A 12,962-nucleotide genomic window follows, 5' to 3' on the forward strand; every position below is an offset into this window, starting at 1 on the left:
TGATAACAAGCCAATACGAAATGCAAAGACTCTGACCTTAAAGGTTGCAAAGCAGGAGGGGTAGAAGAAAGGAAGAAGAAAAGAAAGAGGGAGCAGTTACTTACGAGAAAAGTAGAGCGGCTTCTAAATAAAGGTAACCCAGCGAGGTTTAGACAACTGGGAACAGTTTGCAAAGCTGACCTCAAAAAGACAAGACACCCCCACCCCACCCCTACATTTTCTAAAGAAGGAGGAAACATGCAGGCCTAGCAAGGACTATTGCTGAGGACTCTCCCTTTAGACAGCGCAGAGACAGCGCCCATAGGAAGGACTGCGCCCCTGGGAAGGGTTATCAGGGCTGGGCTCCCCAAGGCTGGCTCTCCTGGACATGAAAGTGAGGAGTCATCATCGGAGCAGAGGGCCTCATCACAGCCAGGCAGCGCTGGGATTAGCTTTTTCTTCCAGCGGCTGGGAAAGGTGCCGGTGACTGGCTTTCTAGCACGAAGAAGATAAACATTGGCCAGACTCCTCAGCGCCACTAACCCCTCTGAAGAGCATAACAGAAAAAAGTACCAGAGTCACCTGAAGGCTACGGGCAGGGGAGGGAGCTCCTGCCTGGGAAGCCACACAGCCCAGAGCCCTGACTTCAGTAGCGTGGAGCCTTTAGAACTCGGAACCCAGACCCACCCACGGGGCAGCGTTCAACCCCAGGCAGCCCAAGCGCAGCAATCGGGCCTCCAGTGACTGGTGAGCTCATGGTGAGGTTGGACCGGACCAGCTTCACCCACGATATTAGAAATGGAGAAATTATTGTTAACAACCCACGTTCCTCATACTCCAGTGAGAAGGAGTCACATACAGTGGCCACTGTTTTCCGGGGCTTGCTTTGTGCCAGGCTCTTCCATCTTATGTTCTAAACACTAAGGTTGGAGGCTTCCCCGTTTTAAATAATGGGGCTCGGACACACAGGGAGGATGTGCAATGCTCCAGAATCCACCAGCCACTAAGAAGGCAGAGGGGAGATTGCGACTCTTGTCTGTCCCAGCTTGGATAAACTCCATGTCAGTCTGTTGCTAATGAAGAAAGGGGCAATAGGATGCCTTAAGAGTTGATGAAGGTGGGGGTGGGGGCAGATGCGGGGTGGAGGGGTCAGTGGGGGAGGGGAGAGGGGAAGGGAGAGGAAAATGACAGGACATCGGCAGAAAACCCAAGAAAAATTAAAAATGACTTTAAAATGTCCACAAGTTCTGCCTCTGGCCACCCCTCACCATGGGACCTGGAGAGGAAAAAGAGCCGGGACTGCTATGGTCCTTTGTGTCCTGGGTTAGTGGGAAAGCATGTCTATGTCCCTGATAGGCAAGGACATGTGGACATGGTGTTGCCAGGACAGGGCTTCCAAGAGGACCTAGAAAGGCACGTGGGGAGTGTGCTGCCCGCAGGGGAACAGTGCAGCCAGGGAAAGCGGCTGCATGGGAAAGCGGCTGCATGGGAAAGCGGCTGCATGGTTGCCCTGGGACTGAGCAGTGCAGTGTCTCAAAGCGGCATTTTTGATGTCCTAACCTCTCCATGTTCTTATTGGTACCATCACCCCCTCTTGCTTTCTGGTCTCACCCCCCCCCCACTCCGGCCCCTCTCATGAGTTTCTTTCTCTTCTTTGACCTTTGGCCTCTCCTTATTTCACTGGCACACGGGAGCTTCCTTCTCCTCCTGCCTGCCGCCCCTCCACCACGGACACACTGTAACACCGTGTGGACAAATCCCTCAGCAGTGTCATATCTGACTCTTTTTTTTTTTTTATTATTATTCATTGCATGATTTATTTTTAGCCTGAAACAACTGCATCCTAAAAATGGAGTTCTTAATGAGACAGAGGCTGGGAGAGCTATGCAAGGTATCTAGGGCTTGGCCTCCCAGCCTTCTGCCTGGCTCTTGCTCTGTGCGCATGTGTGCGTTAAGCCTCCACAGTTTGTCCTGCGCCCAAGACTACACAGCTGCGGGACCCAAGGAGGTGAGGTCAGCCTCTTTGCTCCCTGCCCGGTTCAGCAAAGCCTCCAAGAGCCTCCCAGCTTGTCTCCCGTGATCTCTATTCTAGGGAGCGAGAAACAAGCCTTTTCCCAAATGAAGAGAACTCACCTGCTCCTGGTGGGGGTTTATCTGCTGTCCTTTAGCAGGGCAGAAGAGGGGCTGAACTTCCCCACGTACGATGGGAAGGACCGAGTGGTCAGCCTTTCCGAGAAGAGCTTCAAGCAGATGTTGAAGAGATATGAAGTGTTGTGTCTCTATTACCACGAACCGGTGTCTTCAGACAAGGTCGCTCAGAAACAGTTCCAACTGAAGGAGATAGTGCTGGAGGTGAGTGGGGGGGGGGGGGGCAGCCACCTGTCGGAGTGAGCATGAGCGCCCGCCCGCGTGGCATTTAACCGGCATGTGGGAACAAGGGCATGGAGAAGACATCCAGAGGTCTCCTGTGGTGTAGTCTCACATAAGTGAATTTGTTTGGTTTGGTTTTGCTTTTGACTGCAGAAGTGGACAAACTCTTAAGGCGGAAGGGAGTGAAGGGGTCGCATATTGACCCTTCTTCATCCGGGGAGTTGTGTGATCATTGCTCAGGACAAATAGCAGAGGCTGGCCCACACAGGTGTGCAGAATCAGAGCAGAGCAGGAGGATGGGAGGCCCCGGAGGCCAAGCTCCAGGCAATGATCTAAAGTTCTTTCTCATGGCCTGATTCATTGGGGTTCCTGTCCCACCTGTCCATTTTCAGAACGTTCCAGCTATTGTCAACCATGGGCTTAAAGGAAATGGAGGGATTCATTGTGAGTTCATTCAGTGCTAATTCCCCACGCTTTTCTCCATACTCTCCCCTAGATCCTGGAGAAGCCAGGGTCTTTTGACCTTGCCCAGAGAGGGGGTGACTGTCGTTTCCCACTCATCTTCCTAGGCAACTTTAGAGTTGTGGTCGTGTGCTCTTCTGGGCTGCATATTCATTGACAGGCAGTTTTTTCTTTTCTCAGAAAGTTCTTGATGGGAGTTTGGGGCCCGCAGTGAAGTCATTTCTTATTTTATCTGTATTACATGACCTGTTGGTCACCTGGCACGGGGCAGTGGCATTTCTAATCCTTTGCAAGTGCCACAGAAAGACTCTCTGCATCTCCTCCTGGACAGCTACAGGGCACTGATCCTTCAAGAATACCCATGGTGCCAAGAGTCCTTTTTAGTCCCCATGGCCAGCTCTGCACACAGCTACAGGAAGGGCTGCTTGAGAATTAACCAGGCAGTACTTCCAGGACACTCAGGCTAATCAAATCATACGATAAACAAACTCACCACATAAAAACCAGGGAGATTTAACGCCTCAAGAAAAACATGACTATAATAAAATCCAGCAAAGCCTCCTGAATATATCAAAATAACATTAAAAGATGTAAAAAGCATTTCAGAATTGAAAGTGCCTCCTAATCAGCAGAGAGTGCTAGTGTTTAAAAATATCTCCTCAGCCATTATGTTCTTCCCAGGCACCATCCACCCTGGAGTGGCAGTGGTGGTTTTGTCCCTTCTGTGGGCAGGAGGTGGAAGGGAAGCAGGGGTCCTGAAGCTATAGAAATGAGAAAAGCCACAGACTCGAAAAAGAGCAGGCCCACAGCATACCTGCTGTTCAGCCCATGAAATGGACACATGATCATCTCCATCGCCAAATGCCGTGCTCAGTTACTAAGAGATTGTCTTATGAGATACATCACTGAAATCATAAAGATTCTATTTGGTAAGCTCATCACTGACTAGATCAAACCAGACTCAAAAGAACCCCTACGTGGCCAGGGCGTAGTGACAACCATTTTATATACTGTCGTATTAAATAGCATATTCACACACATTACTGGAAGAATGTCCCTTGCGTATACTTGATTCTGGGGCCCCAAGCAAAATTATAAGAAGAAACTGCCTTGGGGTCCCATGCTTCCCGACACCTTTCCTGTGAGGGTGCTGAGCTAGCAGAGATTGGTAAAGGGAAGTTGAGCGCAGGGTCTAGCCTGATGTTAGAGAAAATTAAAGGAAAGGGAATATAAGAATGGTTGCCAGGAGCTCTTGATGTAAGTCCCAGCTTTGCCCCTCCTGGCCACGTGAGCCAGGCCGACAACTATCTCTTGCAGCTTCAGTTTCTTATCCATACAAATGTGAAGATAAAGAAAACCCTCCAGGTTCCGGGAGAGTCAGTAAGGACGATGGCTTATGGAACACTTGCTGGGGAGAGACTGTTGAAAGCACTTTGTACATGTTAGCTGACTTAATCCTCAGTCACTTAGTCCTCGGTGTGAAGTCAGTGTGGGTACTGTCTCCAGTCTACAGACGGGAGATGGAGACCCCGAGAGGCCAAGCTGCCTAATGGCACTTCACTCATTGGAGCGAGGCAGTCTGAGCTCCTACAGCCCTTCCACGGCATTTCTCCTGGCATCAGATGGGCGTGAGGGGTGCTGCTGGCTGCCCTGGGCAGGATCTTTTCAGGTACCTTCCTTGAGCAGAGCCACTCAGTCCCAGGCCAGGCCTGGGGGTCCCAGCTGAGTGACACCAAGGTTGAGAAGTGCTGAGCCCAGGAGGCAGGTCTCAGGAGTAGCAAGAGGCCTGAACCCTCTGGGGAGGGGTGGGGGGAAGGTGGGGGAGGGGTGCACTTCTGTTGAGACACCTGTCAGATTTTCAAAATACAGGATGAAAATAAGGCCCCAGAAATCCCATGGGTACCAGGAGAAGTAGATGTGAGCCCCCTAAGTTTTCTTAGTCCAACCCCCTAGTTTGCTCTTGCTTTTCTCCTATACTTGTCAAACTTAACTTAGAAAGAGGTCCTTCCAGCCCCAGGGCTGTGGCCATTCGGTGCAGATGGGACAGCATGGGCTCAGCCATGACACACAGCTCTGAGGAGCCCAGATTCCCACCCATCTAGTGGTTTAGCGAAGAAGCTTCCCATGTGTCTTGTTGTAACCCTGGGTGATCTAGATCCCACAGACGTTCATAGCAGCAAAACACACATTTCACAGGCAGTACTACTCCTTGGAGGACCCAAAATCGGTTTCCATTTTCAGACTGTTGTCATAGTTTTAAAAGCCAATCCCAACTTATCAAACTGATCTCACCTTCCCATTCCCAGGTGGAAACAGCTGAGGGATTCAAGGACTGAAGGACAGGAGTGAGGAATTCATTGTTTACCACACAAGGGCCATCTCATTCGGTTAAAAAGCCACACGCACAGTGGGCACACATGTGTATTTTATTTATTGTTCTTAGGGAAGCCACAAAGGGCCAAGCAAAAGCCCCACTCAGGGCGTTATCTGAAGAGGGGCCCTGGAGTACTAGACATGGTGGATACAGAGAAAATGAGACACTCAGGTGGCCCATAGATTACTCAAAAGGTATAATGGGTCACTGTGACAACAGAGGAGCAAGTAGTCACCTGCCTCCGTCTCTGAAGATACATTTCAAGGTCCCCAGTGGAAGCCTAAAACCATGGACACAGATCCTGAGTCTGACTGTTATAATGCGTGTGTTGAGACAGGTCCAGGCTCTCCGTACCCTCTGCCATTCACTGGCCTTGCCTCCTGAGTGCTGGGGTCATAGATACATGCCATCTCCATAGTATATGTTTCCCCATAGGTATCAGCTTGCCTATGGTAAAGTTTAACTTGGAAGTTAGGCACACTGGACTATTACTACAATAAAAATAAAATATTACACTTACAGCAGTGCTGTAAGTGTTACAATACCATCTGGTGCTGTCCGTGTCCTCTTACCCTTTCCTTGGTTGTTAGGAACTTGCAGCTTCTCTCTGGTATGCCCTGATCACCAACATCATCACTCTTGCACTTCCAGGCCTCTGGCGTGGAAAAGGAGTTACCTGAACTTGAGCACTGCATAGACCAGCGATTACACCCACTTTGCTGAGAGGGCTTTGAAGTAACTAACGGGCAGGCAGTGTATATAACACAGAAACACTAAATAAAAGAAAGATTCTTGCCCCATGGGCAGGATGGAGCGGCATAATATTTCATCCCAGTACTCAGAATGGCATACCGTTTTTAGACTGTCAATTATTTATTTCTGGTATTTGCTGTGCAAGGTTTTCTGGGCATGCCCAGAAAGAGGAAAAAAAAAAAAAAGCCCCACTGCCTTTGTGTGGGTACATGGAAACTATGACAGGGCAGACCTGGCCCATGAAGTGACTAGGAATTTCCCAGGTGAAACAATGGGGGGGGGGGGCAGAGAGAGGAAGAGTCCGAGGGCTCTTAAATATCTTCTGTCAGCTTTTCCCTAAAGTTTGTCCATGGGGCCTCACTGCTTCGGAATAAGGTTTTTATTCCTCCTTGGTGAAGTGCCTCTGGGGAAGACAGTTCTTCAAAGTCATTACCGACATGCACCCCACCCCCCTCCCCATAACAGAGTCTGAACTTGGTGGAGAGAATGAGGTTTTGGTAGGAGGAGGGACAATGTGGTCACTAAGGGGTTAATAGGAAAAGAACGGGTAAAATGGCGCCAGGGGCAGGAAGCTTACGTTTGGCCTTCCCATCTGAGTCTGTGTACACATGGTGCATAGTGCTCCACGGGTATCCCATAATCCCATACATGCTTGTTGGGTCAGAACCTTGGCCCTGAAAGCCATAACAACCCAGGCTCAACTACCTAGTCTCATTAGTCCAATTAAAGAGACAAGCAATAATGAAAAATGGAAATTTTTTTTTTCATTCTGTCCATGTTGGGAAGAGGAACAAAGTGATTCAATGACCCCAAAGTCCATCTGTGGGGTCCTGACATGAGGTTCAGGTTTACATAGGAGGCAAGAGGTAGGAGGTGTCCGTAGCTGAGCAGTCCCGGGTCAGGGTACGGTCCCACCCGCCATCACCGACTGGGACCCAGCCTGGCCTGCCTGCAGTTGCCAGAACTGCGTGAAGCCTCTTCCTGGGACAGAAGCTCCTCCTCTGTCTGGCACCAGATTCAGGGTTTCCCTCTTTCCAGTCTGAGACCCCTGGGAAAATTCCAGTCTCTCGGGGCCTATTGCTTCAGGTGTCTGACAGTCAAGGGGAAGAGCAGCAGGTTCTCTTCGGAGCATCTTCTCTCCACGAGGATGCTTCCATGTCCTTCATCAAGTAGATGGTAGGCTCACTTCCCGGCTGGGTCCCCTCATTAACCATGTAGCACGAGCTTCTTTAGAAATTAATATATATATATATATATATAAAGTGGATGAAGGATGCCATAAAAACCATCACAGCCAAGTGAGCCTGGTTAGTATTCTCACATTTTCAGTATTTTTCCTACACCTAAACATGCATTTTCAGTCAGGATTACAGCATTTACAGTTTCTTGCCTTATTCTACGTCACTAAATAGTTTCATGTTTGTAAACATAATGTGAGCATCAGCACAGTATTCCATTGTATAGCTATACACATTTCAAAATATCATTTTCCTATTTTTTAGAGCCTGGCACAATTTTTAAAGTGTTTTTAAAAATTAGTCTGTTTACATTTTCAAAGTTTTAATGAACATTTTTTTTGGTTTCTTTTTTGTTGTTGTTATTTGTTTGTTTTGGATTTTTGGGACAGGCTTTCTCTGTGTAGCCCTGGCTATCCTGGGACAAGCTCTGTAGACCAGACTGGTCTTGAACTCATGAAGATCCATTTGACTCAGACTCTTAAGTGCCGGGATCAAAGGCATGTGCCACCACCCAGCTGGTTGGTTTATTTATTTATTTATTTATTTATTTATTTATTTATTTATTTATAGACAGAATCTCACTTTATAGCTCTAGCTGTCCTGGAACTCACTATGTAGACCAGGCTGGCCCCAAACTAACAGAGATATGCCTGTCTCTACCTTCTGAGTGCTGGCGTTAAGGCATGTGCCACCACACCTAGTTTGAAAATTCATAACTGCATTGATCTTTTAAATAAAATTATTTGCCATCCACATATTTTTTTTTCTTCCATGATTCATCTGCGCCCTTCCCCCATTTTTCTGTTGTGGTGTCAGCATAAATTGAGAGAGTTGCAGCTTTCCGTGCTGTGTCCTGTGGGGTAGGGGTGGAAGGTGGAGAGCATCGATAGACCAACCCACAGTTCAGTTGTTAAGTGGTGGGATGTCTCAGGGATTTCACAGGCAAATGGATGCTTTAGAACATGAAGATGAGCATTGCGAATCCCTGGTTAGACAGATCCATTCATTTTGGCCAATATTTATTGCAAAAAGCAGACACAGTTATCTCAGTGTGACAAAATGTATGTAGGGGTGGGTAGGCAGGTGATGAAGGACCAGTGTTTTCCTCATCGTGAGCAGTCAGGACGGCTCCATTTGTTTTGGGTGAACTGGGTCCCTTGGACTGGAAAGCAATCTGAGGTTTTGGCACAAAGACCTCATCATTAAGTAGTCGAGCACTGGGTTGACCAGTTGCTTGGTGGATGCCTAGCAGGCTGTCTCTGGGGTCTAAGGTTTGGGCTGCTCTTCAGTGTCCTCTGAGAACACACATGCTTGCTGCTTAAGAAGTCACTTTTTGAGTCTGTGTGTTTGCTACCACACTGTATGTGCACGGCGTCTCTCAAGACAGTAAATGGACATTCAATGGTGTACTACCTGTAATCTTTGGAAACAGCCTATTTCAGAGTAAGGAAAACTATAGTAATGGCTGATTTCCCAGGACTGCAACATAGGCTATTGTCTACTGTTGTTTTTATATGGCAATTCTATCACAATTTCCCATGAGACCCTGTGGAAAAAGGGGAGGCTAGTTCCATGATCCATGGGGAAAATCAGAATGTGTATTATACAGTGTGGATCTCGGGGTTCTGCAGCTTTTTTTCTTTTTATTTATTACTCTCTCATACAGTACATCCAGAGCACAGTTCCCCCCCCCTCTCCACTCTGCCCAGTTCCCATCACTACCTCCCCTCTCCCCGAGACCCACAGCTCCTCCATTTCCCTTCAGAAAAGAGCAAGCCTCCCAGGGATTATCAACTGAACATAGCATAACCAGATGCAATAAGACTAGGCACAAATCCTCATATCAAGGCTGAATGAGACAACCCAGCAGGAGGAAAAGGGTCCCAAGAGCAGGCAAAGGAGTCAGAGATGTCCTCACTCTCACTGTTAGGAGTCCCACAAAAACTCCAAGCTAAAGAACCATAACATACATGTAGAAGACCTAACGGGCTTCTGCAGCTCTTAGGTGAGTCTCCCCGGCCATTTCTCTCAGTCTTCAGTTCCTGTCACAGTTGAGCTCCCCCATAGGTATGAATCTCAGTCCCCATTTGATCTGTATGCCAATGCAAAGTCTTTAGCTTGGTATCGCTGTAACTTCCTCAGGCACTGCAATGCACCTAGCATCGTTGATGGGTCTCAGATGTCGTGGTGGTTTGAATGAAAACACCCCCTGACATCCTCCCCACAACCCTGTTCATGCCTCATATATTTGAATGTTTGGTTCCCAGTTAGTGAAACTGTTTGGGAAGGATTTGGAAGTGTGGCCTTTTTGGAGAAGGTGTGTCACTGGGCGTGGGCTTTGAGGTTTCAAAAGTCCACATCTTTCCAGTTGTCTCTTTCTCTGCTTTGTGGTTGCTGTTGCAGTATATAAGCTCTCAGCTATTGCTCCAGCACCATGCCTGCCTGCTGCCATGCTTCCCAGCATGATGGTCATGGACTTTAATCATCTGGAGCCATGAGCCTCAAATTAAATGCTATTTTGTCACAACAATAGAAAAGTAACCAAGACACATCTATGTGCTCTAAAAACACGATCATCTTTATATGTCCATCTTTGCATGCAGAGAAGGGAGCTTGGGAAAAGCAGACAATTGGAAGCCAGAATGCTTGATCTCTCTGAACTCATTACTTGATCTGGAGCAAGCCACAAAGATTCACCTCTTACCACATCTGTAAGATCAATCATTTAGCTTTGAACTCACTGAACCAAAAGAACCAGGTGAAAGCAAATGAGTTATAATCCTGTGTACTATATAATTCTGTGTATTAAGAAGTCGGTGTCTATTTTGTTCCGTCAGTTGGAGGGGCGGGGGATTCACCTCTGTGGAATACAGCTGTTCTCATCCAAAGTGGAGTCCTTCAGCTGTCTCTGGAATTATCCAGCGCCTTCTTAGCCTATTTCAGCCGTTCTCAGCGAACACCTAAGGAACTTAAAAAATACAAATGCCCACATTTCATGTCCTAGATTCTGCTTTAGTGGGGATCGGTAAAGGAGGATGTCTAGACACTAAAAGTTTTTACATGTGTTTATTCACTTATGTGTTCACACACCATGGTCAGAAGACAAGTTCTGGGAGTCATCTCCCTCCTCGTTGGCCAATATCTTCACCTGTTGGGCCGGCTTGGCAGCTTCCAGAATTTACTTTTTTGTATTACATTTTTTCTCACTCTGACAAAGTACCTTCTTTGTTTCAAACATTGTTTGCAAATTTAAAGGTTTATTATCTTTACTCGTGTGTGTGTGTGTGTGTGTGTGTGTGTGTGTGTGTGTGTGTATGTGTGTGTGTCTGAAGAAACCAAAAGACAGTTTCTGTTCTGTAAGAAGTGGAGTTACAGTTGATTTTGAGCCACACAACATGGGTACTGGGAACTGAACCTTTTTTCTCTGGCAGAGTAGCAAGTGCCCTTAAGTGCTCAGCCACCTCCCGATCCCCTAGCATTTGTATACTTATTTATTAATTTTCTTATTTACTGGTAAGGCAGGGGTTGCATGTGACAGTGAACACACAGAGGTCATAGGACAACTTGTAGGAGATAGTTTTCTAGTTCCGTCTTCTCCCCCTGGACACCCCCCACCGGGATGGGACTCGGGTTCCCAGGCTCGGTAGCAGGTGCTTTAGTCCTGTGCTATCTCCCCAGGCAAATACCACCATTTTGAACACAACCATCCTTATACATCCAACTGTAAGTGAGGTAGAGAGTTCTCTGGGTGATGCTAATATGAAGCCAAGTTTGAGGACCACCTAAGCCTTGATACTAAACACATTGACCCAGTGGCATAGCATTGCCCAGGAGTATGTTGGAAATGGAGGCTTTCAGGGCCCATCCTAGAATCAGAGTATGCGTTTAAATGGGATCCACAGGTGGTTTGCAGGCATGCTGAGGTTTGCAAAGCACTGGGCGGGTCTGCTGGGTTGAAGATATTATCCATATGGCCAACCATCATCTTGCATCCGTTTGACCTTTGCTTCCTGGACTCCTTTGAGTGATGTTGGCCTGCTGGTATACCTCTGATTTTGTAGGTTAAGCTGGGTCTTGTGGTACTGTGATTTAAGACTGCTGTGGGACTCAACCAGGCCTCCCAGGTAGCTCCCATTGACCCCTAACTCATGGTTGGAAAGGTTTTCCCAAAAGAGAATAATATGGGCATCTAAGGAGTCTCCCCTCTTTGAGAAGTTTTCCATTGAATTTCCTGGATTTCTGAGACCAAATCAGAAAGTTACCTTCAAAGTAGACTTAGGGAGGACTCAGGAGTCAGCTGAGAAGAGAAGACACACATCTGTTTGGCTGTTGTGCCTTATTATTCTTTTCCCAAGAGAGATGCACCATCTGAGGACACTATATCGATGCAGGGTATGAAGATGCCATGATAGCCAATGGGAATCATGGGAAAGTAGCTCATAGCAGATTGAAGAATGTTCTGTACTGTGAACTACATTGTTCTTTCATCTGTGCATTAAATAGTCATCTTACTTGCAGAGGCAGATGACATGGCCTCTGATGTTTGTGATGTTCCTCTTTTGTAAATGATAAAAAGCAATTTCCTTCAGATCTATGTTTAAATGTTACTGTCTTAGTCAATGTTCTGTTGCTGTGAAGAGACACCATGACCATAGCAACTGTTATAAAAGAAAGTATTTAATTGAGGCTTGCTTACAGTTTCAGAGGTTTAGTCTATTATCATCATGGTAGGGAGCATGGCAGCATGCAAACAGACATGGTGATGAAGAAGGAGCTGACAGCTTTATATCCAGATCTTCAGGCAGCAGGAGAAGAGAACCACTGGGTCTGGCTTGAGTATTTGAAGCCCCAAAGCCCACTCCCAGCAACACACTTCTTCCAACAAGGCCACACCTCCTGATCCCTTTCAAGGAGTGCCACTCCCCAATGACCAAGCACTCAGATATGTGAGTCTCAGGGGGCCATTCTTCTTCAAATCATCACAGTCACCTTACCAAAGACGTCACCTCCCTGCCCATGTATATAACCATACTCTCTAAGACCCTTCCTCTCCCTCTACCCTTCTTATTTTATTCCATAGCCCTTGGGCGACATCTTGCACATTGTGTGATACTTTCTATCTATAGAAAGAGAAATCTACAAAGTTCAGGACTTTGTCCTCGTCACAGGTCCCAGCATCTGGATCAGGGTCTGACAGTTGGGTATTCTGCAATATTTTTTGAACAAATATTGAAGGAAAGGAGGGGAAGGGAAATAGTAGGCATTACTGAATGTGTTTGAGACAGGCCCACTGCAGAGGCCTTGAATATGCTCGTTTATAAAATTCTGATATTTCCACATTGCAGAGAAGTAAGTTAGAGAGTTAAGGAAAAACTGCCCAAATCACAAAGCTCTGAAATACAGCACGAAGCAGGATTTGAGCCCTTACCTATTTGGTTCAGATGGCATGTTCCTTCCACTATACAACTGAACATCTGGACGGGACAGTTTTGAGTTCGTAAGCAGTACTGAGTTATGAAAGCGTGTGTCTTGATACTCTGGATTTTCACCCACACTTCGCAATGCTAAACTGTACAAGTGGACTCTGTGTGGCTCCTAAGCGGTTACTGTGTTTATATGGGCAGCAGATTAACACCTTGTGAGACCTTAATGAATAAATGATGATGGATAAATGGATGGCTAGGTGGAAAGAGAGAGAAATGGGAAAGGAAAGGACTTGTACACCCATTGTCTACATTGGAAATACTTTTTTTTCCCTTGATTTCTTTTTAAAATGATGTAATTTG

The 12,962-nt window shown here is 46.9% G+C and overlaps 1 protein-coding gene across 1 annotated transcript in view; it reads left to right on the top strand.

Annotated features, from left to right (window-relative positions):
• Positions 1–1,911: 1,911 nt before the first annotated feature.
• Positions 1,912–12,962, top strand: part of Casq2 (calsequestrin 2) — a 65,398-nt gene continuing 54,347 nt past the window's right edge. Inside the window, exon 1 of the mRNA XM_006980774.4 lies at positions 1,912–2,331. Coding sequence (XP_006980836.1) covers positions 2,098–2,331 — 234 coding nt within the window. The 5' untranslated portion in view covers positions 1,912–2,097. The remainder of the gene's footprint in view (positions 2,332–12,962) is intronic.

Source organism: Peromyscus maniculatus, chromosome 6 (assembly GCF_049852395.1).
Source record: "Peromyscus maniculatus bairdii isolate BWxNUB_F1_BW_parent chromosome 6, HU_Pman_BW_mat_3.1, whole genome shotgun sequence".
In the NCBI taxonomy this organism is placed as follows: Eukaryota; Metazoa; Chordata; class Mammalia; order Rodentia; family Cricetidae; genus Peromyscus; species Peromyscus maniculatus.